This window comes from Falco cherrug, chromosome 8, assembly GCF_023634085.1.
Source record: "Falco cherrug isolate bFalChe1 chromosome 8, bFalChe1.pri, whole genome shotgun sequence".
Lineage (NCBI taxonomy): Eukaryota > Metazoa > Chordata > Aves > Falconiformes > Falconidae > Falco > Falco cherrug.
Window position 1 is genome coordinate 64277036 of NC_073704.1, and position 26890 is coordinate 64303925.

General features: G+C 51.5%; 2 protein-coding genes across 3 annotated transcripts in view; one reads left to right on the forward strand and one right to left on the reverse strand.

Moving 5' to 3' along the window:
• The window catches only part of DPYSL3 (dihydropyrimidinase like 3), a 39027-nt gene extending 21834 nt beyond the window's left edge, over positions 1–17193 (forward strand). For both annotated transcript variants that reach the window (XM_055719240.1, XM_055719241.1), the window contains exons 3-14: positions 2038–2222; positions 3276–3440; positions 3598–3659; positions 4028–4108; positions 6465–6533; positions 9040–9160; positions 11183–11339; positions 13797–13938; positions 14288–14458; positions 15063–15242; positions 15862–16024; positions 16493–17193. In XM_055719240.1, the coding sequence (XP_055575215.1) occupies positions 2038–2222; positions 3276–3440; positions 3598–3659; positions 4028–4108; positions 6465–6533; positions 9040–9160; positions 11183–11339; positions 13797–13938; positions 14288–14458; positions 15063–15242; positions 15862–16024; positions 16493–16581 (1585 nt within the window). In that variant the 3' untranslated portion in view covers positions 16582–17193. The remainder of the gene's footprint in view (positions 1–2037; positions 2223–3275; positions 3441–3597; positions 3660–4027; positions 4109–6464; positions 6534–9039; positions 9161–11182; positions 11340–13796; positions 13939–14287; positions 14459–15062; positions 15243–15861; positions 16025–16492) is intronic.
• Positions 17194–18800: 1607 nt separating this feature from the next.
• The window catches only part of STK32A (serine/threonine kinase 32A), a 34991-nt gene continuing 26901 nt past the window's right edge, over positions 18801–26890 (reverse strand). Inside the window, exons 8-13 of the mRNA XM_055719242.1 lie at positions 26631–26728; positions 24875–24991; positions 22737–22862; positions 21691–21819; positions 21263–21327; positions 18801–20858 (exon numbers count right to left, since the gene is read on the reverse strand). Coding sequence (XP_055575217.1) covers positions 20765–20858; positions 21263–21327; positions 21691–21819; positions 22737–22862; positions 24875–24991; positions 26631–26728 — 629 coding nt within the window. The 3' untranslated portion in view covers positions 18801–20764. The remainder of the gene's footprint in view (positions 20859–21262; positions 21328–21690; positions 21820–22736; positions 22863–24874; positions 24992–26630; positions 26729–26890) is intronic.

Consider the following 26890-nt stretch of genomic DNA (forward strand, 5'->3'; position numbering starts at 1 on the left):
TGACTCCTGTTTTGCTCTGTGTTAACACTATTAGCCTGAACAACGCCCCACAAGATCCCATTTGTTAGCACTAACAAGGACAGTGTTGTGCTGCAGGTCATCTGCAGCCTTGAGATTTTCAGGAATTGCAGGCAAACCTCTGGGTCCCCCCAGCTTCTTTGTGTGTGTTTTAGAGGTGCAGTGATAACTCCATTGTTTAAAGGCTGCAGTTCAAATGCATCATGTTGGGACCCCAAGCTGGGTGAGTTAAAAGAACTGTGATAGTTCGTAACGGGAAGACTTGAATAGGTGTTGCTTGCTCTATGGTAAGAGGAAAATATCCAGCCTTCCAACAGGGTGGTATATTTAACAAATCCAGCAGCAGAGAAGTACTTCAAGCAGTGTGACTGTATTTTTATGAGGCTGTTTTTAGCTAGTGGACAAGAGCATTCATGACTGACTAGTACTTGTACCCAGGCAGGGATCAGAGCCAGCTTCAGGTCTTGCTATGGCACAGACTTAGCTAGGTATCCTTGAGCAAATCACTTGGCCTCATCTGCAGCCTTGTGTGTCACAGAATCTCATTGCCTGGGAAGTGAAATGCTCTCACAAGTGAATTCTGGTAAGAATAGAGCAAGCAGTTTTAAATCCTTTGGTGATGGATTCATCTCAATAAAGGTGGTGGAAAGAGCGGCTGGTTTATTGCTGTGAGGACACTGGAGCCAGCAGTTCTGTCCATAGAACTTTTGTTATTCTAAGGAAAAAAACCTGCAAAGGGCTGAGGTTGAATGAAATGCAGAAATGGAATTTGCTCTTCATTTACCTCCCCAGTATCCCAAGGAAATCAGATGTTTTCCACTAAAACCAACTTGTCTTTTGTCTTGGTTTATTCAGGGAAGACTGAGGAAGGCTTGATGAAAATAGGATTTCTGAAAGAAGAGATTTGAAGGCTGGGTGCTACATATGGACAGATAAAGGGATTGAGGGGGCAGGGGGCTGAGTGAAAGGAGCCCTCAGGTTCAGGTGACCTGGCCTGCAGGAGGTCTTGAGTACATCCAGGGGGGAGACTGTTGTGTGCTGGAACAGTACAAACTCCAGAGAGCTATAGTGGCGTTTTAATTTAGGAGTACACGTATGCTGGAACTTTTTAGGTTTCCTGTTTTCAGAAGATATTTTTAGGTACTTGGGATTTTAGCTGCCTTCACTACAGCGTGGCCCTGCTGATAGCAGAGGCATCCTTCAGGGCCATGAAGGTGACAACATGAGAGGGGAGGGCTCTGGCTGCACTCCTTGCGAAGAGAGTGAGCCCAGCACTTCCAGGCTGTGCTGCGAGCCCAGCCGGGCTGTGCTGTGCACTTGGTGAGCTCCTCCCCAGCTTCCTGGAGGGAGGCTTCCCTTTACCCTCGGGGCCTTGTGCTGTGAGCAGCATTACAAGTCCCTGATGAGCCCTGAGCTGGTCTAGCGGTTGTGGCATTACAGTGGGAAATCATCTTTGTAAGTAAGCCTCAGACTTGAGCCTTACTTAAGGTGGGCAGAGGGACGGGGGAGGGGAGAGATTAGGGGTGCAGCTTACTGGAAACAGGGCTGGTGTTGGGTTTTGTGAGCATGCACCCTCGGTGAACAGGTAGGACTGCTACACTGGCAATGCTTGCAGGAGCTTGACTTGTGAGTCTGTGGGGTACGAAGTGTCCTAGGCAGCTTCACACCATATGCTGCAGAGATCTGCATGCCTGTCAGACCATGCTCCCCAACGACCCCAAACCTGTGCCTGCCCCAGGCAGCAGGGCTCATCACAGACACCACTAGAGCAGTCAGACAGATGGCAGCCACCCCTGGACTGTGCAAATCATAGGTTTAAGCAAGCTGGACAAGTGTGCATTTTGCTGCAAGGTGAGGTGGTTTGACTGTGCTGGCTCCTGCAAGGCCAGGTCTGGGAGTGCGAAGGAGGGTGGCTTTGCTGCTGCCGGCGCGAGCAGACCTGGCTGGACTGTTCATTGCTTATGTTGTGGCTGGTTGTCCTTTGTGGGGGGCTCACTCATCTTGGTGTCATCTCATCAGGCAGATCGGAGACAATCTGATTGTCCCTGGAGGGGTCAAAACCATAGAAGCCAACGGGAAGATGGTGATCCCTGGAGGAATTGATGTTCACACTCGCCTGCAGATGCCATACAAGGGGATGACAGCTGTGGATGATTTCTTCCAAGGAACGAAAGCAGCCCTGGCTGGTGGCACCACCATGATCAGTGAGTGCAGCAGGCAGGTCCTGTGCATGACAGCACCCAGCATGCTTGGAACATTGCCCAGTTATTTCTTTCTCTCTTTGCTTTTCTCAGTCATCTTTGCTTAAAAGGTCCATGACAGTGCGCGCTCATCTTTTCTGCGATCTCTGTCAATACAGTTTAGAGAGCGAGGATTGGGATGAATCTTTGGGACCCTTATTAATAATGAAGGGGTGGGACAGGGGATTTGTATAGGATCCCTTGCCCTTGCAGATCTGATGTTCTGCAGTGCTTCGTTGTCTGCAGCCACTGTGCCACTGGGACCCTCAAAAAGGAACAATGGCGTAACGGTTTTCCTTGTTAAATAAAAATAGGGCAGCATGATGCTCAGATGACTCTGAGCAGAGGAACAGAGCAATGTCCTGGCATCTCACACTGCCTGGAAATAAACAGTGCTAACGAAAAAGGAAAGGGAATTCTGAGGTCCTTCCCTGTAGAGGGCCACTGCTGGGCACTGGTTTGAGGTCCAGGTTTTAATGCTGTGCAATGGTCACAGCTGCATGCACCGCAGGGTTTCTTGGGATGCAGGAGCAACTGTTCGTCCTTCCAGTAAAGGACTGGTTTTCTTCTCCCTGCACCGGTTCTCCTTCCCCCTGGGCCAAGAGGATAAGTTGTGCGAAATGGACTGTGGCAGGGCATGAGGATTACATGCTGGGCCGTAAAAGGTGCATTAGTATTGTGGCGTGGGAGGAGGCTGTGTGCTAATGGGGTGGAAGTCGGGGTGAGGAAGGACAGGATCCTTCAGCTATCAGCTGATTTCTCAGCAGAAGCCTGTAAAAGCCCCTGGTCCCATGCCAGGGGCTATTAAGCAAAGGCTCTGTGTGCTTCCCTGCCAATAAATGTATTTAGAGGAGCAGGGCTCACCACGGCAGCGATGGGGACATCTTCGGAGCTGCCCTGCAGCTGCTGGGGAGACGAGCCTGGGCTTGTGGGGATGGCCGGCAGCATGCAGGGCTGCGGTGGGGTGGCCGGGGCATGGACCCCCTGCCAGCCCTTGCCCCCGCTGTGCCCCTGCAGTGGACCACGTGGTGCCAGAGCCCGAGAGCAGCTTGGTGGAGGCGCTGGAGCGGTGGCGGGAGTGGGCCGACGGCAAGGCTTGCTGTGACTACGCGCTGCATGTGGACATGCCGCGCTGGAGTGACCGTGTCCGGCAGGAGCTGCACACCCTGGTCCAGGAGAAAGGTTTGCTGCCCGCCGCTCCCAGCTCCAGCCTCAGCCAGCCCCGTCCTCGCTGAGGGGTGGCCGTGCTGTCGGGTGCCTGCTGGGAGCCTTGAGCTGTCCTGTGAGGGGCTGGCGGGGAGGGAGAGCCCTGGCTCACCTCTCTCTCCTCTGCCCCTAGGAATTAACTCCTTCATGGTGTACATGGCCTACAAGGATTCGTACCAGATGTCAAACACCGAGGTGAGATGCCTTTGGCATGAGGGGCAGCGGGGGGCGGCAGCCGCGGGGGGCACAGGGAGGCTGGGGTGGCAGGCGGCCCCTCTCCTCTTCCGCCTTTGCAGGGCCGCCCAGGCTGCGGCCGTGGTGGGCTGGCCAGATGCTGTGCTGCGGCTGGAGACAGGGGTCTGGCCTGGAGATCACCAAGAGCATCCACCGGCAGCCATGGTCTTCGGAGAGCAGCGCCTGGCACCTGCCAGGGCCTCGGGCTGAAGGGCCATGCAGGGCCATGGCCGTGGGGGTGCCATGGGGGTGTGTGGGGGGTGCCATGGCCATGCGCAGCCTGGGCAGTCTGTTTGCTTGGCAATCATTTTCTCTTGTCTCCATTTCAGCTGTACGAGATATTCAGCTGCCTGGCAGAACTGGGTGCCATAGCTCAAGTTCATGCTGAAAATGGAGATATAATTGCACAGGTAACTAACTGCTCTTCTGGTATGCAGGGACTGAAAATCTGTCCCAGGCAGGTTCGGTGTGGGACATTAGCAAAATGACTACAGCTGCATGGATGTCTTTTGCTAGGTGATCTATTTGCTGCTCGAGCAGAAATATCACATTTACCAAGATTTTCTGCTGTATGTGGTCCATAAATGAATCTGAAATAGCAAACTAGCAATTTAAATGGAAGAGAGCAGGCTCTCAAGTATGGTATGTTCACTCCAGCCACAGCTCTTTCTTCAGTGTGGAGAGGTGGAGACCTTTGCCTTGCACATAATTAGCTAAGAGACTGAAAGTGTATTGAGAAGTGCTGCAGCAAGAGAGGAATTTTCTCCCTGCTGTAAGCAAGCAGCCGGCTAATGGAGCTGGATTTGTGAGGGAGTTGTTATGAGGGATGTGGTTGGGTGTGTAAGTAGGTGGTCTGTATTGGCCTGCTGCTTTTTAGTTGGTCCTGGATGAGAGAAAGTCCAAATGCTTTGATTTCCATTAAGACAGAGAAGACATTGCTCAGTTATGCTCTGCAGCTACTTGTTTTTGCCTGTCTCTCGTTCTTGGGAGTTGAAGGAGTGTGAACTAAGAGGGCATTCTTTGAACATCCTCTCAGACTACAAGAGTCAGTTTTTCTTTGGACATTTTAGAGCTGCAGTGCACAATTGTATGGCACTTTCACATGGATACAAAGAGTGATCAGAGGAGTTGTATTGCCTAGAGATTACCTCTACTTCAGCACCAGCCTAACCACAAAATGCCCCAAAACTAATAGCTGGTAGCACGTCACAGCCCTGGGAATTGCTTCCTTCTGTCAGGACTGATTGAAACATCACAAGCTGGTGTGGAGCTCAGTGTTGTTAGCACAGAGACACGGTGCTTGTGGTCATCTGCTGGTGGAGGTTCCCAGGAAGAAAGCAGAGGATTTGTTCTCTGTACTCGTCATTTCAGTCCATTTTACTTTCAGTGGTCCGGGCGGTTGTGTGTTTCTCTGGAGTTTGGTCAACACGGGAGAGGAGGTTGCAGGGGAAGAGATGTGATGCATGGCCTGAACAGAAATAGGACATGAGCAGAGCTCTAGACTTCAGACTGATGTGCTGTAGGTGGTGAGAGAGTGCTTCTTGTTTGACGAAGAGCAAGACGCATTAGGAGTGTTAAGTCCTTGCATGGTGCTTTCACTGTAGCAGAGAAGGTGTCAGAGGAGGTAACACACAGCACTTACCTGCTGTGAAGCCTCATCCTTTGATACACTCCTCCAACAGCTATGAACACATCTGTTATCGTTGCTGGAGTTACACAGTCCTGACAGAGATTGGTGACATTATTTAATTCTCATAATATACTCAGTACTCTAGGAGACGCAAGAAAAAGTGCATAAACCTGCTTGCTTACAGGCTTGCTATTACTGCTGCTGTACATCCACTTCATGCTCCACAACACCTCTTGGAGAAATGTTGCTTGCTGTGCAACTGCACATGGTTTCTGCAAGTCAAGGGCAGGTGTTGGGTGGCAGCAAACATGGGCATTGCCACAGGCAGTGACAGCATGTGGTTGAAGATGTGAGGGTCAGAAAGATCCTCCAGGCCTCAAGGCCTCCAAGGCCAGAAAGGTGCCTTGGTCAGGGCAGACCATGAAGTCCCCTTGCCTGTTTCCTTTGACCTCTGTCAAAAGGAGATGATGAAGATGAGGGAATATGAGAGAAGTCTCTAGGGTACAGGCAGGAGATAGGCAGGCCAGTGCATGTGGTGCACACACACAGTTGTCCATGGTCTTAGTTATAACAGCAAAATACTTGGAATAACATTAATACAGGAACCAACACCCCACACCACCCGTTTCTAAAGAAATTTACACAGGACAGGTTTTAGCACTTGCTGATTTCCAGGTGATTAAATAACATCACTGGGGACCCACGAGTAACCTTGGGAGGATAGTTTTTTTGCTGGTTTTAATGATTGTTTTCTCAATAGTTTCTACTTGGACAATTTGCTTTTCAGAAGGGGAGTCAGGGAGGGCCTTGGAAAGGGACTGTAAACATCAAGTGGTGTACGTGGAACTGGGGAGTTTTGTGCCTGTTTTTCACCCACACCACTCATTTCATCAAAGAGGTTTCCTTTGGTGTCCGTGCTCCCTCCAAGCCCTCCTGTTTCCCCATCCTCCCTTTCTTCTCTCTCAAACCCCAAACCCCTTGAGGGTGCAGCAGCCTCTCGCTGTGCATGGTGGTCCCACAGGACATAAAGTGGTGGCAGTCCTGACAGAAGGGCTCAACACAGGAGGGATCTGCTTTTCTGTGTAGTTGATAGTTTCACAGTCTTCTAATGTCCCTCTGTCCTTTTGGTGTCCTAGGAACAAACCAGGATGTTGGAGATGGGAATTACTGGCCCCGAGGGCCACGTGCTAAGCAGACCTGAGGAGGTAAGATGCAAAGGACAGTACCAGCCTTGCTCAGCACTGAAGAGCTTTCCCCACAAGTCACAGTAGAGCTTAGTGTATGTGGTGGGGCCAAGCAAGCAGTGTGTGTGTATGCATCCATGGGTATTCATTTATACAGGCAATACAGTCTTACTCATCAGCAGCTCAGGAAAGAGCAAAGTGCACATTTGTGACAAACACTTTCCAGTCTTGCTCAAGTCTCCTAGCAGAGACAAGGGCTTCTGAGCCTCCCAGAGATTAATCTATCAACAAAAAGGTCTATTTGGCTGTAGCAGCATTTGGGGCTGGTCTGGGGGCATTTGTCTTGTATAGGTGCCTCCACGGGTGTGAGAGGCCTGGGAAGAACCAAATGGTGAGTTTTAGTTTCTCTGAAAATTCACTGTTCACGTCCGTCAGAGTGCAGACAGATTCCAGCCTCTTTCTGCTTAATCTCTGCTTAGGGTCTAAAGTGTGTTTTAAAATCAGATGGACAAAGACGTTGGTGGAACGAGTGGGAGGGAAGGAGAGGGGGGGAATTCCCTGGTTACAAATCATTGTCAAGACACTAATTAGATTACTTCTAATTTTAGCTCACAGAGTATTTTTCTGTTTGGTCCATTAATCTGAGTTGAGTCTAATTTTAGATAGGTTTTCTTGAGATAGCTCCCTGCTGAGAGGTGCTTTTAACTTTCTCCACAGCATGTGAAAGAAGAAAACAATAGGAATTTGGTACAATAGCAAAGCCAAGCAGGGGAGCACAGGGATATATTTGTACTTCAGGAAATAGAAATCAGTTGGCTTAAACTAAAAGTGTAAGAAGTTGACTGTATTGTGGCTGGTAACAACGTATATAGCCTAGTGTACTACAGTGCTTGTTCTCTTTGAAGTATGAGAGTATAAAGCATTTTCCTGTACAGGGAAGACGCTCAGTGTCAAATCCAGTAGATCAGAGTCCCACTGTGTGTAAACTGCCATTTATTTTTATGGCTCTAGACCCATTGCCTCTAGCTGGCAAGCTAACCTGCAATTGCAGGATGCTGTGGTTGTGCCAGGATTTGAGAACTGTCCTATTATCGTAAGATAGCACTGTGGCTCTTCTCGTCCAAAGCCAGTAAAACACTGTTGAGTGTTTGATCTTGAAATGCCATTAAAGCATAAGACAGATGAAGGCAGTGGAAGAAGGCTCTAGGTGCCATCTGTTCAGCCAAATCCAGATCTCATTGCCTTTGAAAATGAACACTGTCCCTTTTCCAGAACAGAGTCTACCTGGGAAAATGTTAGGTAGACCGCAAAAACCCTTCTACCTCCCATAAAGCCTTCAGGTTGATAGCAAAGGACAGGGGAAGCGGTCCATAGCTCTGTGGGTCTGCTCTGTCCCTGAGGGACCTCAGTGGGAGTTAAAGACATGCTATTCTGTCAAGTGCTGGTGGTGATTTGGTAGGGCAGGATGGTGCTGTCCTGGATTGTTGCCTGCTCTAAAGGGTATTCAGTGACAGCTCTGTTTGCTCCTGTCCATATGCTAAACCCTGTCAACTACTCAAGTCGGTAAGTGTGCTGACAAAAATGTTTTCTTGTTTAAATTTGTGTTTAAAATGTCTTTAAGCAGAAGAGAAAATGCTGTTTTCACTGTGCAGAGAATAGGCCTGCAGAAGTACTAGAGGTGTATGAATGCACGTGTGTCTGGGTGCAGTGGTCTGATTCTGCTGCTGCTGGGAGAGTGAAGCTTACCCAGCCAGCTGCTGCGTTCCCTGCAGCTGGCGGCCCTGGCCTCCCCTGGGAGCTGGCTGATTGGTACATTGTCTTTTTAAGGCTTCTGTTTTGAACTTTCTCATGCCGAAGCTTGAAGCCAAACTGTAGAGCAAACACTTGGAGAACCTCTGGGGTTGAACTCAGGCTGAGCACGGACTGATGTAATAGTCCAAAGATATCCCCTGTGATGGAAATGCACCCTCTGCTAACAGCAGGACAGTGAAGCATGGGGCGGGTGTCAGCAGGCTGGGATGAGCAGCAGCTGCCCCAGACAGCCAGACCCTGACGGGAGCAACCTACCAGCATGTAGCTCGTTGCACCCCAGCCATGGGCAGGGTGACATTTGGTTAAACCAAATTCAGCCACAGGAGAGCCTGGAGCAGTGGGTGGTCTGGAAGGGCAGACCCTTTCGTTGTCTGGCGTCAGCCTGGGAGCCATGCTGTCAGGCATGGGCAGCAGTCCCTGGGCTTCTCTGGCTGTCAGGAGAGCTGGAACCAGGCAGTGGAAAAAACAGCAGATGCAGCTCTGTGCTGGCCCCTGAGCACCAGGCAGTGCTCCCCTGCCAGGTGTCCTGTGGCTGCAGCCTGCAGGGAGGCCAGGCCCCGAGGAGACTGAAGCTTCGCCCCTCGGGTCTCCTTGGTTAACCTGCCCTTGGGGAGCCAGGGGTGCTGGCAGCAATCCATGGTGTGCCAAGAGGAGCACGGGCTCCTCCCTGGCCACCCAGTGCTCTTCTGCAGCCATGCACTGTTCTGTCTTCCAGCTGGAAGCCGAAGCTGTCTTCCGGGCCATCACTATTGCCAGCCAGACCAACTGTCCTCTCTATGTGACTAAAGTGATGAGCAAAAGCGCTGCTGACCTCATCTCGCAAGCCAGAAAAAAAGGTGAGTGGCAGCTGCTGCCGCACACAGCCTTGCTGTTGCCCCTGGGATCCTGGACAGCTGGATTTAGTGGTCCCTGTGTCATCATGGTTGTTTTGCCAAGACCACGGCTGTGCCTTGAGTGTAGTCTAGTACTTCCCCATTGGTGGGGGATTTACCTGACTTGTGAAGGGCACAGGAACGCTGCACCAGATCACATGGAGCCACCTCCTGTTGCACGTCAAGTGACATCAGCATGTGGGTTGCAAGTAGGAGCAATGTTTTAAACACCAAAGTTTGCCTGTGGCTGCGAAGGGCTCTCTGAGGAGACTAATCCGATCCCTGTGCAAGTGGTTTGAGCTGCTGCATATAGCTCTGGCTTCCCTTTGAAGTGCCAGCCCCTCTGAGGCACCTGGGTGCCTTTTCGGGTGGCTGGAGGCTCTGTTTGTCAGCGGTGATGGAGCACAGGGACTCCCCACATGCACATGGCACATCCAGAGCCACGTTCAGTGAGCTGTGTGCCCCTGCCCCATCAGCTGGTGCACGAGGAGGCTGGTGGGCAGCTCTTCTCTGCCAGACCCCAGGTGCCTGTAGTAGCAGCTGCCTGCTCATGTCCATCACTCCTGGCTGGCAGGAAGGACACGTGTAAACACACACAGGTACTTTGAAAGGCACCGCTCGGTGTCCACCCCAGGTTTCCATCTGGGAACAGCCCAGCTGGACCTTTCTTCCATGCTGCACAGCCAGCTTGCAGAGGAGCACACGTGCAGTCTGGGGTGAGTGAGGCGCCCTTACAAACAGGACTGTAGGATGGTGCTGGTCCACAGATTGGGCTGGGTGACCAGCAGGTACCTGTGGTTAGCCAACGTGCATTGATTCCAGCTCAGACATGGGGGTTCTGCCAGCCTGGCTGCTTTGGGACCAGGGTTTCTCCTGGGGGTTAAGGAGCAGTGCACCCTCCTGCCTTTGGGCAGGGAGAACAGAACTTTTAGCTGAGTGGTAGTAAGGTTCTGAGGATCTGCAGCCTCTATAGGAAGAGGGGAAGGGGAAATGTAAAAAATGTATTTGTAGAGAGGGTCTTGGTGGAGTTGGTGGAGTTGGGACATAGCAATGCCAAGTGTCTCCCAGAAGTACTTGCTCGGGCTGTGGAGCATTTGGAAGGAAAACCATAATTTCTCAGTCCCCATCCTAGCTTAGCAGCATGATGAGCCCTGCTCCGCAAAAAGTGTTTGGTCACCACCTGCTGCTGTCTCCCCGGGGCTGTCCCTGGCGTGGGGCACCAGAAGGTGAGTGAGGAACAGGAGAGGGGGACTAGCCTGCCAGTCTATGGTGGCACATGGTAAATATTTATGAGGGATAAGGGAGGAAGAATGCACAGCCGATGACGAAGGACATGGTGAGAGGCTTGGTTGCTGGTCTGGCATGGGTTCAGTGTCAGCGTTGTGCTCTGCCTGCCATTGCGGGCTGTCATTTCTTATCAGGTTGCCTGTCTCCTGCCAGGTGTGCCTGTGCAGCTGGTCAGCTCTGAGGTGTGACTGTTGCTCTCGGACTGAAAGTCCGTGGGGTGAAATGCCCCCGCTACAGCGTGGGGACACCAGTGCTTGCAGGGGGGGGCCCAGGGACCAGGGGCCTCACTTCCCAGGAGAGTGGCCGGGGCAGGGCAGATTGGAAAGCAGCCATCAGCTAGAACAGGAGACCAGGTTGCAAGCGTCGTTTGTCTCTCTGTGGTGTCTTCTGGGGAACACAGCTCTGTGGCTGTGCCTTCCTGCACTGTGCTCCAGCCAGGCTTGCTGCACCAGCAGGATCTGTGCCCTTAAAGCAGGAGGGCCCTACAGGGGTGGTGGACGGGGCTCACCCCTGACATCGATGCGGGCCTTGCTGTTCCTCCTGCCTGCCCCCCAGCACCTGAGGTCCAAGCAGGCAGTGTGGGACAACCCAACATGGGTCTGGGTGTTCTCTGGGCACGGCAGGCTGTTGGTAGTGCTGTGGGACAGAGAATGTGTCCAGGCTCCACCAAAACAGTATCCTTTCTGTCCCCCTTTCCAGGCAATGTGGTGTTTGGTGAGCCGATCACGGCCAGTCTCGGGACTGATGGGACACACTACTGGAGCAAGAACTGGGCCAAAGCTGCAGCATTTGTGGTCTCTCCACCTCTGAGCCCAGACCCAACAACTCCTGACTACATCAACTCCCTCCTGGCCAGGTGAGTGATAGCTCTGCTGGGCAATGCCGTTACCGGCAAGAAGTGGACTCTGACCTCAGGTAGGGAAGCAAGAGGTTGGGGTGGGTAGGTGGGGGGGGGCACTGGTCAAATACAAAGTGGGCATTTTCTCACGCCTGTGCAGGTGAGCAGTAGTACAGCCTGAGGAGTGCCGGAGGCCTTTAAGGGCAGCTCGTGCACATCTGACAGGGATGGTGGGTCGTTTTTTCACCCTCAAGGCAAGGGGGTGGGGCAGGGATTTGTTGAAAATAGAGAGCAAACAATAAAAGCACTTCAGCGATTTGCTTTGACCTTTCACAGTTATACTCCATCCTCTCACTGGCAAGGCACGCACAGCAGCTAGGGACACAGAGCTCATTGCTGGCCCTGTCCACGCGCCACGTGTGAATTGCACACCCCTCTCACCCGGTGCTTGCACGTGGAACTGTGCGTGTGGCGGCTGCTCTGTGTTAGCCAGGGGATGACTGACGCTGGGCGGGTTGTAAATGGAAATGACCTTTGAAGTAAGCTGGAAACATCTAGGACTAGATGAGCAAGGGATGACTGGTCAGTAAGAGGTGTCTTGGCAGAGGGACATGTTAGGATAAACCTGGGTTATGCCAGGGTGGAGATGCCATGGCTGGTGTAAGAGAGGTGCCAGTGCATTTGCAGTCTGAATATGCAGCTCACCCTGGATTTTGCTGTGGTCAGGGAGTAAAAGATGCCTCTGTTTGGTCTGGATGTATGAATTAGGAGAAGGCCTTAGGTTAGGGACTGGCAGGGAAAAGCGAGCCCAGCTCCTGAACTGGCTTTCTAATCCTTCCCTTCCACTTCAAATACACCCCAGATCTCAGAGAGGCAAGTCCCTGCAGCCCACAGGCATCTGTCCTAAGACCTTTCCTCTGCTGTTTTCTGTAAGGCTTCAGCAGGAGGAGAGGCTGTGAAGCTCCAGCTGGGCTGGGTGGCTTTTCTTCCACCGGGATAAATCTGGTGGAGATTAGGAAGCGTGTTGTGTCATCAGCCTGGGCCTGTGGCTGTGCAGTCAGTCAGACATATGGCAGAAATTATCAGAGGAAGATGGAGATTACTAGTGGATTAAGGGCTGATTCGCAGCCCCGAGCAGAGACGTCATGGCCACACTGGTTCAGGTGCAGGCAGTCTGGGAGCCCAGGTGCTTGGACCATTTGCCTCCTGCGGGGAGTGCTGGGAGGTGGCCTGAGCTGGTCTGCTTCCTTTTGCCCAGTAGCGATGACTTTCCAGCTGCTGCCTGTCTGCTGCTCCCCGAGGACTCAGCAGCAGCTGGGTGACTTCCAGGGAGCCATGGGCTGTTCCTCACCTTGCCTTGCCTGTGAGCAGCTCGCTTGCTCTGCCTGTTCCTGCCCTCTGCCATCACTGTCAGTAGCTGGATGGGTCAGGGCATCTCGTCCAACCAGTGGCCCCTTCTGGGCAGAGAGCTCTGGGTAACAGTGTAGGGCAGCAGCTGTGCAGAGCATCGTAGTAAAGCTTTTCTGGGCCTTCCAGAGAGAGCTGCTTCCAGGGAGTCCTGACTCTCTTCATCCCACTGTCAAGTTTTTGTGTGGCCAGGGGGGACGTCTACTTTTGTGGTAGCGGTGTGGCAGAGATGCTGCAGCTTGGGCCAGGCTGCCCTTCCAAGCACACCTTCTCAGTCTGCGCTGTGGGCTGCTGTAGCTCGTGCTGTCATTGTCCATGCAGGGCTAAGAGGAGCCTTTGGTGAGCTCCTGCCAGAGGAAATGTCTCAAGCCAGAGCCCTGGAGCAGGGCTGAAGTGCTCTCCTCACTGGGGAAGGCTGGCATTGTGAGCAACGGTAGCCCACAGGCTCAGCCCCCTGTAAGCCGCTCCTGCAGCCGTGTCCCCTGTCCCAGCCTGCAGCAGGCTTCCTGTGGGGCAGGGGAGGGCTGTGCTTGCCCCTCGGGGTGCAGGAGCTGGCAGTACACGGTGAAAGGGCTGGCTGTGGGGGACAGTCCTCGGGTGGAGAGGCTCTTCCTCCCTGTGCAGCAGAAAGGCTGCTTTCCCAAGCAGACCTGACAAACTACCAGAAATGGTTTTTCTGACTCACAGTGGGATGGGTTTTTTTTCTGTGTTAGTGCAAATGATGGAGTTGGTATGGAAGGACATCTTTTGGCTTGACACAAAGGCCACCCTGTCCTGCAGAAGCCAAGCTGCTGACTCCTCTCGTGTGCAGGGTACTGCCTGTGCCACTGGCGGGCAGCACAGCATGGCAGAGCTCTCTTGCCCCCGTGCTCCCAGATGACACAGCTGCCACAGGGGCAGAGTTGGGTAGAAGTCTTCAGACTGAGGGGCTGTAGAAATGAGGGTGTGGAGTAAAACAGAACTGAGCCAGGGGCTGCCCGTGCCCAGAGGAGATCCATGGCCCTCGTGTCCCTGCTGTTGTCTGACTGCAAAACAACTGACGATGATTTTGTTACCACCACCCCTCAGTGGTGACCTGCAGGTTTCGGGAAGTGCCCACTGTGCATTCAGCACCGCGCAGAAAGCAATTGGAAAAGACAACTTCACAGCGATTCCAGAAGGGACCAATGGCATAGAGGAACGAATGTCTGTCATCTGGGACAAGGCAGTGGTAAGAGTCATGCCAGGGAGAGGGCAGAGTGGGCAGGGTTGGCAGGCACCTGAGACCTGTGCTTTTGCCCCTGCAGAGCTGAGCACCCAGCTGCCTGTCTCTCCTCTCTGGCTTTGAGAGTCAGGACAAGCCAGAGCAGCAGAGGCAGCTGTCATGGGTTCAGCATGAACAACCAGGAGCTGTGGCCATGCTCCCCGGTTTCAGTTTGTCTGGCACCAATAACAAGATCAGCCGCAGCGGTCTGGGTCCAGCCAGCCAGTGGCTTGTGTGGGAGTGAGTCTGGTACTTGCCGGGGCTCTTACTCTCCCTTTTCCCATAAGACCTCTTAGTTCTCTTCCTGTCTGAGCAGGCCACAGGGAAGATGGATGAAAACCAGTTTGTGGCTGTGACAAGCACTAATGCTGCAAAAATCTTCAACCTGTACCCACGGAAAGGGAGAATAGCAGTGGGCTCAGACAGTGATCTGGTTATATGGGATCCCGATGCAGTGAAGATCGTCACAGCAAAAACTCATCAATCTGTAAGCCCTTTGCTTGTCTGTGGGAATGCTGGAGGGTGGGGTGCGAGTGGCACTGGGTGAAGGCTGCCTGGCTGCTGCGAGTGTGGTGCTGCACTGCTGTGCTGGGCTCCAAAGAGGAGGGACTGAGTCCAGGCTCCATGCGATGCCAGCTGTGACTGTGGGGTAGCATGTCTGTGAACCCTGGGCTCTGCATACAGGGCTTTTCTCACCCTGCTCTGTTGCTCTTCTCCTGAGCCTGGCCCATGCAGGTGTAGGGGCACACATTTCTCCTTATCTGGGTTCCTCTTCCAGGTACAAATTTTTCCTGGCTTTGCCAGCATGCTTTGTTCATTCATGCCTTACCTCAAGCCTAGGTCCTGCCCTCCTCTGCTGTTTGAGTCCTTGCTCACAACGAGCTCTAAAGCAGCTGGTCCTGGTTTGTGTTGGGAGCTCTGGTGGGTTCTTAGTGTGAGGGACTAGTGACATAGAGGTATCCTCTGGGGCAGGGAAGGCTGTTACTTTCCCTGCACTAGTGACTTCAGCAGTGAGATGTGGGGACTAAACAGCCCTGAGTGGGCAGGCAGTGCTCCTGTCTCTCCTGACCATCATCCTCTGGTTGCTGCAGGCAGCTGAATACAACATCTTTGAAGGGATGGAGCTACGTGGGGCCCCGCTGGTTGTCATATGCCAGGGGAAGATCATGCTGGAGGATGGCAACCTGCATGTGACCCAGGGGACTGGACGCTTCCTGCCCAGCAGCCCTTTCCCTGACTATGTCTACAAGCGCATCAAAGCCAGGAGGAAGGTGAGGAGATGGAGGTGCCAAGAGACAAAACTGGGGCACTGTTAGCCCAAATTGTCTTCTTCTCTAATAACGGGTTGGTTTTCTGCTGCTGTTCTCACTGGACCCTGGAAACTGTGGCAAACTGGTGTATTCTGAACCTACGGCTGGGATAGCTAAGACTTGGGTAGAGGGCTTTGACCTTAGCGTTGATGATGTGCTAGCACTGGAGGCAGATGCTCGTCTGGTCAGCAGTGTGGGATGCGTGCCCTTGTTGCTGTCCTGCTGCAGCCAGAGTCTGGAGGGAAGTGCAGAGTGAAAAATGGAGAGACTGGGCAGAATGACCTTCCCCATCCATCAGCATACACCTGTGCTGAGGGGTTGCCTGTTGCACCAGGCTCTGCACACTCTGCAGGGTGGGAGGGAAGGGAGGCCCTCAGCTTGCGGTGGGTGGGGGGCTGTGCCAGGCTTCAGTGCTGCAGGGAGGTCTTGGGTGTTCAGGGCAGAGGGGGGTGCAGGGTTGGCAGTGCGAATTGCCTCTGCAGTGGGGCTGGGGAGCCAAGGATCGCTGGAGCGTGGAGCTGCCATCGGCAGGATGCTCCCTGGGAGCAGAGAAATGTCACTGTCTTCTCTCTGGTGACAGATGGCGGAGATGCATGCTGTGCCCCGGGGCATGTATGATGGACCCGTGTTTGACCTGACCACCACGCCCAAGGGGGGCACTCCTGCGGGGTCAACCAGGGGGTCCCCCACGCGGCAGACACCCCCCGTCAGGAACCTCCATCAGTCTGGATTCAGCCTGTCAGGTGAACAGATGTGGTGGCTGGGCTGGGAGAGCACAGAGCCACTGGCCATGCTGTCCCAGCCTCTGGGCTGGGGCAGGAGGCAGCTGGGAGATGGCCTGGGGTGAGCCGAGCATGAGTGGAGCATGGCAGGGAGAGACCCTCCATGTCCCTTAAAGGCCACGGCTGGAGCTGGCCCTCTGGCATGCTGCACCTTGCAGTAGAAGCAAGGCAGACTGTGGCTGTGGAGGTGCCGGCACAGCATCAGACCCTGCTTCTGCTGTGTGGGTCTGTTCATGGAGGAGTGTCTACAGAGACGTTCAAGCTGCTGCTGCTCTCAGGGCTGTTACTGGAGTTGGAGGGGGAACAGGTTGCCCTTTGGCAACAGGAACAGCCCTTTGGCAAGACCCCAGGCTGCCTGACTGCTCAGTCCTGTGAAGAAAACACTCTTTGCTTTCCCCCTTCCTTTTGTGCTTTCTTGTCCTCTCCCAGGTACCCAGGTTGATGAAGGTGTTCGCTCAGCGAGCAAGCGCATCGTCGCACCCCCAGGAGGCCGCTCCAACATAACCTCCCTGAGTTAAATGCCCCTGCCGAGAAGGAAACAAAATCCCTGTTCAAGTGAAGGAAGAAAAATGGTACATTGGTGTTTAAGAAGGAAAAGCAAATAAACCTGTTCTGAAGAATCAATAAGCCTCAAGCCTTATGTTTCACAAATGCTACTTGCTACCTAGCTTTAAAGATACTGCTTCATTTTGTTTTATGCATAGCCTTAAAATTCTGTTGTTGTGGGTTTGGTCGGGTTGTGTTTTTACTCTTCCTTTCTGTATGCATGCCGCTCAGACAGGTCGCTCGGTTCAGTGTGTTATTCGTGTTAAACGCGTGTGGGATGCCATGATGTGGGACAGCAGAAACAACCCGGTGTGAGTGAGCCAGCCAGGCAGGTGAAGTGGTGGGGGCTGGCCGGAGCCACAGTGTGGGACGGGGAGGCCAGGTTCACGGGAGCTGGTAGGGGCAGGTGGGTCTCTGTCGTGTTCATGTCCTTTGTCTCCACTCAACGCTTGTTGGAGTTTCACCATGAGGCCCATGAGGGAGCCCAAATCATCTCTGTAACAGCTGTCACAGCACCTCATGTAAGGAGTTTTACTACTTTGTACACTTTATTAAAAAAAAAAAAAGTTGTTCCTTCAAACAACTCATGTTGCTGGTTGGCTTTTTTTTATTCCTCAGGCTGCTGCTGCTGGGCAGGGGTGGTGTGAAGCTGTGCCCTGTGGGCAGGCTGGGCTCCAGGAGGGGCTTTGGGCGGTGTTTGAGCTGGAGGAGCTGTGGTGCAGGGACAGGCTGTCTGGTGGAAGGCGTGGGGTGCTTGCTGCTGTAGGTGTCAGCGTATTGGTGTAACTTCATGGGCAAAAGCAAAGCTATTGGCAAAAGACCACATTGCAAGTGTTTGTAAAAGTCCATTTGGTTTGTCTGTCTGGTCTCTGGCTGCAGCCTGACCTGGCTACCACAGGCTGTTAATGGCCAGCAAGAGCTGCGCCTGTCACCTGTGTGGTGACAAGAGACCAGCTCCGCACAGCCCTGCCTGGGCCGTGTTTGGGTCTCCCCAGCTGGGGCTGGCTTGGAGGCTGTTTTCTGTGGGCACCTGTGAGTTAAATGCTCCCCTTTATCAAGCAGTGTTTATCAAACTGAGGGTCACAGCCTTGTAAGGCTTGCAAAGCATGCAAAAAACCCCTTGATTGTTTTTTAAATTTTACAAAAATTATGTGTCAATTTAGGCTATGCTAAATAAATACTTTTTTTCTTCCTTAAGTATTTGACCTTGAAATATTTATTTTTACATGCCTGCAACTCAGACAGGACAAGTTGTCCGTGCAGCAGCCCTTAAGGGGCCATGCCAGAATAGTTGTGCCAGGGGTAGGGAAACCTGTTCGTACTTTAAAGTTTTGTGAAGTCCTGCTATTAAGTAATTAAAAGATTTTTCCCTGTTTCCTGGTAGTTATTAAGCTGAGACTGTGCCTCTGTTTACAGAGGAAGTTGGGAAAGGAGAGATGGTTGTAGGAGTCTTTGGGGGATTTTTAAAGGTGCCATTTAAAGTACTTGAGTTTTTGGGGGGGTTGGGTTGGTTTTTTTTCTGTCAGCCAGTACAACAGTATTTATACAGCAGTCGTTTTTTCCCTAGGGAGGAGCAGGACTAGATTCCTTGTCTGTGGCTCCAGATGAACACAGGTGGTGTACGAACCAACACCCACACCAGAGCAAGGTGGTGACAGCTGTGTGCTGTGCAGGGGATGGGTACAGCTGTTGGCACAGAACCTCTTGACTGTGCCTGGCCCCAGACCTGGTGCAGGACTGGGCAAAGAAGAGAGAATCCATGGGAAGTGCTGCGGGTGCTCTGGCTAGCCTCCCTGGGAATGACAAGAGTGAAGGCAGAGAGACATGGAGACCCCTACTCGGCTCGGAAGTCTTATTGCTCAGAAGCAGGGGTGGCTGGGGAAGGGTGCTATTAATTGGGGTGTGCTGTGACTTAGCAGGGAAAGGTGGCTTTCCCCTTGCAATGACCCCCTCTGAGGACTCTTGGATAACCACTTACTGGTGAACTAAGTCCACTCCAGCTTTGCAGCTCCCTAGACAGAAGAGGGTCGGTTGTTTCCACACTAGCAATGCACAGCAATGCTGCTGCCCCCGCTCCCTGGCCCGCATGCACACACTGTGCTGCAGCTACGGCAAGAGCCTGACCTGAGCAAAGCAAACCAGGTGCTGGAAGGTGGTGGCACAGCACACCCATCTGTGTGCCTGCAAGGCCCTTGCCAGCTGGGCAGAGGAAAGCGGGGTATGCTGCATAGCGAGTGCTGCAGCCCTCAGTTCCTGCAGCCCTCCCTCAGAACTGGCTTCCCCTTTCCCTGCGTCTTCATGTGATGGCAGCAAAGAAACGGCTGTAGTCTTCTAAAACTGGGGACTGCTTATCTTTATTGTACACAGGTGGTGGTACATGCTGCCATGGCACCATGTCAGGAAGAGGATGCACAGGGCAAGTCGGAACAGGTCCCCTTGGAACCCAGGGAGGTGCTTGCACTGCTGTGCCAGCAGCCCCCCTGTACCCTCCTGTTAACAAAGGTATCAGGACCTAGAACCGTGTTTGGTGCCACTCGCATTTCTGTTAGAAATTATTGCAAAAAAAGTTTCTGCAAAGGCAGTGCAGAAACTGTCCCACAAGGGTTGAAGCTGGCAGGGTGGAGGCACAGAGGCAAACACCAGAGCTCTCAGCACAGAGCTGGGGCTCTCCAGCATCACCCACACAAACCAGGCTGCCCAGAGCATCTGTTCCCCAGAGTCGGTGGAAGAGGGCTTGGTCAGGACCCTGTACAGACCCATTGTGGCCACACTGCTCTGCCCTGCTTAGCCTTCCTGCAGCACAGAAATGTTCCTGATTCTCCACTGCATCCCCCAAGAGACACCACCGCCATGGAGGGGAGACCCAGGCATCCAATGCAATCCATGGGAAGGCTCACATGAGCCTTTCATTTGCTGTTGCTTTCATTCAGCTCTTCGAGTTGATCAGATTTAGCCAGAGAAAGACAGGAAGGCACAGGGGATGCAAGGAACACCTCTGGGTAAATGGGAGGCAAATAGTTCATCACAAATTCATTATATTGCTGACTATAGGAAAAAACGTGAAATAAGGACATGAAAGCTCCAGTCTGCCAAAGCATTTAAATAATGACATCATTCCCAGCATTACTGTAATAGAAATGCTTTGGCCAATCTCAGCATTGGCAAAGACCGCACCAGGACTACAAGAGCTGCTTAAATCAAGAATGATTTCAGTGTTAGAGAGATTAAAAAAGCACAATCAAATTTACCTCTGGTGTTGGAAGCCAAATCCAATTGGATTCAGTGAACTGCAGTAGTTTAATGTGATGATCAACGTTTTTTTCAGGTGGGCCTGGAAAAGCAACTGGATGCTGGTTATTTACCAGTGCCTGGTTGTTACCTCTTTATTTCTGCATCTGCTTGCATGCTCTGACCACCCACCACGCCAGTCCTGCTCTGCGAGAAATGGGAACAGGAACCAGCATGGAGAGTGGGGGAAGGGAGGGGAAACCACTGCTGCCTCCTCCCAGCAAAGGAAGGAGATCGATCAATCATTGCCACTTCCAGCCCTCCGTGCCCACACTCACGGGGTGTTCACAGGAGGCATCTGTAAGCAAAGGGCACCTTTGTCACTGGGCACTGGTGGTGACCCTGCAGCTGAGAGAAGCTTCTTCCAGCTGGAGCAACCAGCAGTGAGCCCATGGGGAGTCCCACCCTCCCCAGAGCTTGGACTCACAGCATCACCAGGACTGATGGCAAGCGGTGACACCGCTCTGAACAACACGCACTCAGCCCTTCAGTTATGCCGTTGGCAGCCGCCGCGCAGGCAGCGCCAGGGCTGTGATGCCGGCTAGCCGAGCCAAAGGGTGAGTACTGTCATCCACGATCACACAGTCACATTCCTGCCGCCAAGAAAGGCAAAATAATAGGAACAGAGTCCAACTGACTGCGGGGAACGGCGGAGGCAGCACCCATAGCCCCTCCCGCACACCCAGGGTCTGCCGGCCGTGGGCTGGAAGGCAGAGGGATGGGTGTCCCCGCTCCCACCCGGCCACCTGCCCTGGGCCATCGGCACTGTCCCGGCAGCAGCAGGTGAGTTCGGTGGCCCAGCAGCATGAAGGTGAGTGGGTGGGTGTGCACTGGCCCCCAGGACAGCCAGCAGGGGCTGTGCCGCAATCAGAGGTGGTTGTTCTGGTTGTCCTCCTTGTAGGCGCCTCTGCTTTTCACCAGCGCTATGGCTTCCTGAGTGTCGCTCCGGTGGTCTCTCACCCTTAGGGAGAGAAAGGGTGGGCTGAGCCGTGAGGGAACACCAGGCAGTGCCAGCCACGCAGCGCCACGGCTGCCCACGAGCATCCCGTCCTCTGGCCGAGCTGCCACCCACTGCATGGCTGCACCCTGCAGCTCCAGGCTCCTGCAGCCCCGAGCCACCCCAGCCCCCAGCCCCTGCAGCCCTCCGAGCCCCCAGCCCCAACAGTAACAGTCCGTGTGCACAAATGAGGCAATTAATGCAGCTGGTGGCCGTGTGCCCAGCCGCTGCCTCAAGGCCAGAAACGCTGCCTCTGCCCTGGCAGATGCCCCTGACCCCCCTGTTCACCAGGGTGCCCACACCCCGGCTCTGCCAGAGGCCCTGACAAGGGCCAGGGTCTCATACACTGCCTCTGCATCAGGACTTACTTTTCTCTGTTGAAAACAATGAAGTCCCTCTGGAGCATCTCCAGGTGCTTTTGAAGATGGCAGGTCTTTCACATTCAAGTAGAAAAATAAAAACACGAGGAATAAATTCACAGTTGCCACAGAAAGACATTACAAGGACAATTTCAAGGAGACGGGGAGATGGCTGTAAATCTTAGCTCTCATCTTTAGCCCCCCAGTGGGGAGAATGGCATTGAGACTCTCCTCTCATACCAGACTGGCGGGTATATATGCTGCCTTCCACTCAGGGGAAGATATGGAAAAGTTTTGGGAATAAAGTTGGTCCCAAGGGAAAAAAGTGGTCTGTTTAAACAGTTTGCTGTGGTCTTGCTAGATAGCTAAATGACAAACAGCTTTCTTGCAAAATGAGGGACTCCCTTGACCACGTGCTTGTACCTGCGTGCTCTCACCTGGGAGGAATTGCTTTTGCTGGTGTCTTTCTCCTTCTTAGCCAAACGCTTTTTTTTCTTGTGAAGAGGTTTGGATTCTAGGATCATTTCTTCTAGTTCAAAGGTTGGGTCACAGTTCAGTCTGCCTTTCTGGAGGGGAGAGAAAAGGTGGCCCTAAGTGATCAGAGCCTGCCTGGAAATGTGTCTCAAACTGCACCGTGCCTGGGAGCTGAATTTTGTAAAAAATAAACTAATTACAACTGCACACGTAGCCAGAATGCCTGCTGTACTTCTTACATATTTTATCAGTTCCTTCAGCCAGGGGACATTGTCAAGGTGTGACAAGTGCTCCTTTTGTGCTCACTGCTTCTACTCTGCCCTTTGGCTGCTTTGAAGTGACAGCAAGGACGGGGTGTCTTGGCTGGGAGGAGTGCAGCAGCCTGCAGGACTGGTTTTAAAGCAATAGCAAAAGCAATAAACCCACCACAGAGAAAACCAGCAACTGAGGGGGGAATAGATAATAAATATTTATATTTATTAAAAATATATAATAATACATTAACAAATACTCATAGCTTAGCCCAACTTTTGTTTGGCTGAAAAACAGTCAGAGTAGCACTGCACACCACAGTCCTTGGATTATTTTCCCTAAGGGTTATGTTACATCTGTGCTGTTTTAATCCAATTAAAAAAGGATCAGAAACAGTAATCTACTGTATGTGTTATTTTACTATGAACAATGGGCTTGTTAGGGAGAGCCATTACGGGAAGGAACAATTATGGCAGAACGGCGGGTGCCCTCCAGGCTGCTAACAGGGAATGTTATTAAAAAAGCAGATTAATTTTGGGGCACCCACACTTTGTAGTCATCCCCCATTAGTCTTTACTACACCCACAGGAAAGTGAGAATGTCGCCCCGGCCTCTCTTTTCCCCCGTCCTCAATGACATCTGACGTTCTTCTGGAAATGTTTAAGAATGTCCCACGATGTGGTGCCAGGTGTGAGGGCAGGCTACAGCGTGTAAGACTTGGGCACACTGAGAACCTTGTAAAATCGAATTGCCTTACCGTGGGAATGAATCCTGGCATGATCCTTTTCTGGAGAACAGCATCCCAGTTCACATCAGACAGATACGGGAAGTCCTGGATATCTTTCAGCTGAGAAAAACGCCTCTCAGGGTTCACCTCAAGCAACTGCAGCCAGAGTTAAATGGAAGAGGTGAGAAAGCAAGACCCTGAGATTCGAAGTCAGAGATGAGGTACTCACAGAAGTGCCTGTAGCACTGAGCGGGGCTCAGGACCGCTGCGTTATCGCCCGCACTTCAGCTGGGTGCCTCTCCTCTGTGCTCTGGCTCAGCTTCCCTTTGCCAGTGGATGCCAAGGGCTCACAGTCTTTAACTCTATTCATTATCATTTTTACAAACAACTTTTACCCACGTTATAGGAGCCGGCAACAAGGCAGTACCATGACATTAAACAATTTGCCCAAGGTTAAAAATAAGCATTTGTTTCAGAACGGGGAGTTAAACTCATGCCTTTGTCTTCCCAACTTAACACCGTATCAGAAAATCATCCCCTGTTTTCCCACTCTAGTAATGGAATATTCGTAAGTATAATTCCAGTGTGAAATAATGCATTCACACAGCTTATTTTCAGCATTTTTTTTTTAACGTTGCTGTAGGAATTACTGCTGTGGAAAGAAATGATTGAGGTTTGCCTCCAAAGTTCAAGGATTTGACATTGCATCAACTCCCGATAGCATGCACTCCAAAACCTAGGAGGAAAACCAAACCACCCAAACCCTTGGGAAAGGGGTGGATGAGGTGACCCCCCCAGCCCCACCACGGGGCACCGGCTGTGGGCAGCCAGGGCACAGAGGTGTGTCCCCCAGGTCGCCCCCCGCGCAGCCCTGTGCTCCCATCAGCTCTGCAATCCCATCCTCACTTGAGCAATGAGGCTTGGCGAGGAACGATTATTTACCTTGAACATTAATAAACACAGAAATTCACAGATGTCTGAGCCAGGACAGAACCACAGTGGCCTCATAAATAATACATCTGGCTGTTAAACCAACTGCAGAGGGGCACTGGGAAATTTAATTGTGACATTGCATTATTTATTCACAAGGGAACCTATATGGCTCGCGGCACGCTGTGGTCCAGGGAAAAACTTCCAGCATAACAACACAGAGGACATCTGCAGTAAATATCTCTGTATTACTGTTAGGCTTAATGAAATATTAGCTCTATTTCATTTTAAGCAAATTGAGATATTCTTCAACTTTCTTCTTGGAAAATACGCCATTGGTTCTGTCTCATGCAAAGAATTTATGTCTCATTTTCATTTAAAACTTTTGAGAGTATTTCATTAGAGACGGCAAAATACTTCTTCATACTGTTTGGAACAAAAAATAGATGAAAGCTACATGAAGTACTACTATATTGCCTATACTCATTTGAAAATTAGAAAACTATTTCCATGCTATCCAAAACACGCAGCTAGTGCCGTTATGCAAGGTTTGGCATTTCAGCTTTGCTGCCACTGTATGCAACCAGCGTCTGACACTGTCAAGCAATAGTTTTGTTTATTGAAGCTATGGCTCCACTTCAAACATGATTTCAGCTTCAGAATGATTCCAGTAATGATTTTGAAGCAATTTTGATAACAGCTTTACTAAAAAAATAATTACAGTGGTGCATAAACCACATGGCACGGAAAGATTTCAACAGCATCAGCACTTCTTGCAAATCTTTTAATTGTTGGGAGAATTTTTTTTTCAAAATAAAAAAATGTATGCTGTTTTTTGGCCAAATTTTTCGACATATACATTAATATCTACTTCTAAGTTACGTCATTCCATAGAGACAAAGTCAGAGGAGGAACTCTGGAAGCAAAGACTGCGTGTGACCTTAGAAGAGATGCATTAGCAGCAGCTGCGCTCGCCGGCACAGATTTCATCCCACCAGCCCAGGACGCTGTACTGCTAACTGGTTATTACACTAGTGCGGCTACAACATTAAAAGCTGACTATTTATCAGATGGCACCATCTGAAGGTCGCTAACACTGCGTCTGGACACAGCTTGCGATGACTCCCCACAATTTACTGCAACGGCTACAAAGCACGAGGGCAGGTGCTTTAGCAGGTGCCCAGACAGGACCCACATGTGGCAGCCCCTGCGCCAGGCGCTTCCCTGGCTGCCCTCACCTTTTTGATCAGTGCTACCATGTCCGCAGACCAGGCAGCAGGGTACATCACTGTGGCCGTCCTGAACACGTGAGCGATTTCATTTGTGGAAGTGCTGGAGCGGATATGATACGGCCTCTGAAAAACGCCACAAGGAAAGCGTTTTAATTTATCTGCTTTGTCAGACTCCTTGGGAAATCTTTTTAAAGCAAAGAAGCTACAAACGGTCTCTGCCTATTCCTCGGGCCTCCTGTTGAAAGTCTCCCCATGTGATGGCAGCTCAGTTGAAATAAACAAAATAATAATATCAGTAAGAACAAGGATCACTAGATATTTAAACAGCACAACAGACAATGGGAGGAACACCCACAAGTTAGCATCGTTAGCCAGCTTGTGTTTGCCCAGCTGTTTCAATACCTGTGTCTTGCAGGGGTATCAAAAAGGCTTTTTATACAGCTGGTGCTGTGGCTAGAGCACTCCCAACATTCCCTGTAAAACGTGTTGCTCTTTTCAGTTCTTCACTCATGTTGGAGACACCACAAGTGAACAGGAGCAGGATTTCTCCCACCTGTCAAACTGGCTGAAAAAAACATGTCCCAGGAGGGTTACAAGCACAGCTGGGACACCAGGCTGCAGGATGACCTGTCCCTTTGGAGCACAGGGCTGCCCCAGCCCCAGCTCAGCACCTGGCCACCTCCAGCTATAGGCAACGTACAGCTGGCATGACAGGGCAGGTGAGTCACCTCCCGGTACAGCTCCCAGCTACAACACCACTGCCCACCTGGGAGGATTTACAAGGGTAGAGTGTTCCCATTTTGAAAGATTTTTGATTCCCATATTTTTACAGTGTCTTGGGAGGGTAAGGGTGTTAAATATACATTTAAAAAACAGTAGATATAAATTGTGAGATCGAACCAGGTGCATTATACTTAATGTGTACTGGCACTAGATGGACCTCAAGGTCTCCCTTCACCTCCTCCCCACGGTGACCACCACTGGTGCCACCCTCTTACCACGGCTGTGCCATCAGCTGGAACACCTAACCATTTCTGCTCCCATCTGCTTGCCATCAAGTCAAAAGTCAACGTGATGAACACTCCTGCCATTCATTTAACATCACAAATGGAAAACTCAAGTATTATATTAGTATGTTTACAGGGGGCACATGGCTTCAGATACCCAGCAGGTCAGACAGCCACGTCCCCTTAATGTGTGCTACCTGGGTCACTCACAATTTGAGATACACAAATTAATTTGAAAATCTGTTCTTTAATATATATTCATCAAAACATCTTTTTTAGACTTTCTGTGAAGACTGATGATAGAGTTTCTTAAAAAGGTGTTTTGCATGCTCGTACCAAAAGAAGTTTCCTAGCTTCACAAGATTTTAAACAACCTTTTGCTTAGAAGAATGTAATTTAAATAATTTTGTCCCACTTTTTTTACACTACACTTCTAAAACACTAACCTAGCCATCTGTCTGTGAGGCCCCCAACCCTACCTGAGGTAGAAGCAGACCACTGATGGGGCAGGCAGGGATTATGCGTTATTAATAATTCATGCATTGCAGTTTGTGTTTACTCAAACTGCTCAATCTCATTACAACAGCAACGAGATTTTTTTCAAGTTTTCTTTTTTTCCCCACAGGATGGGAACTCAAAGCCAATTATATCACAGACCCAACTTCAGGCACTGCCACTCGCTCGCCTTGCCCAGCTTATGCCAACCCAGAGCTTATGCCAACCGGCAACGGGGACTGGAGCCACGCGCACCGTACCCGGGTCCTGAGCAGCTCGTAGGCAGTGACTCCCAGTGACCACCAGTCCACAGCAAAGGAATAGCCGGTGGGTTTTGCAGAGTTAAACATTTCAGGTGCTGTAGAATACAGAAAAGGAAAAAGTTTGCCTTGCTGCAGTCTGGAGTGGAAATGAGCAACACAGAATGCTTGACCCGTGCCGAGAGAGCGTCCCTGCTGCTCTGCCCTGGGCACAAACCCGTGTCTTACCCTTCACCTGCCTTTGCCAATTTCTGCTTTTT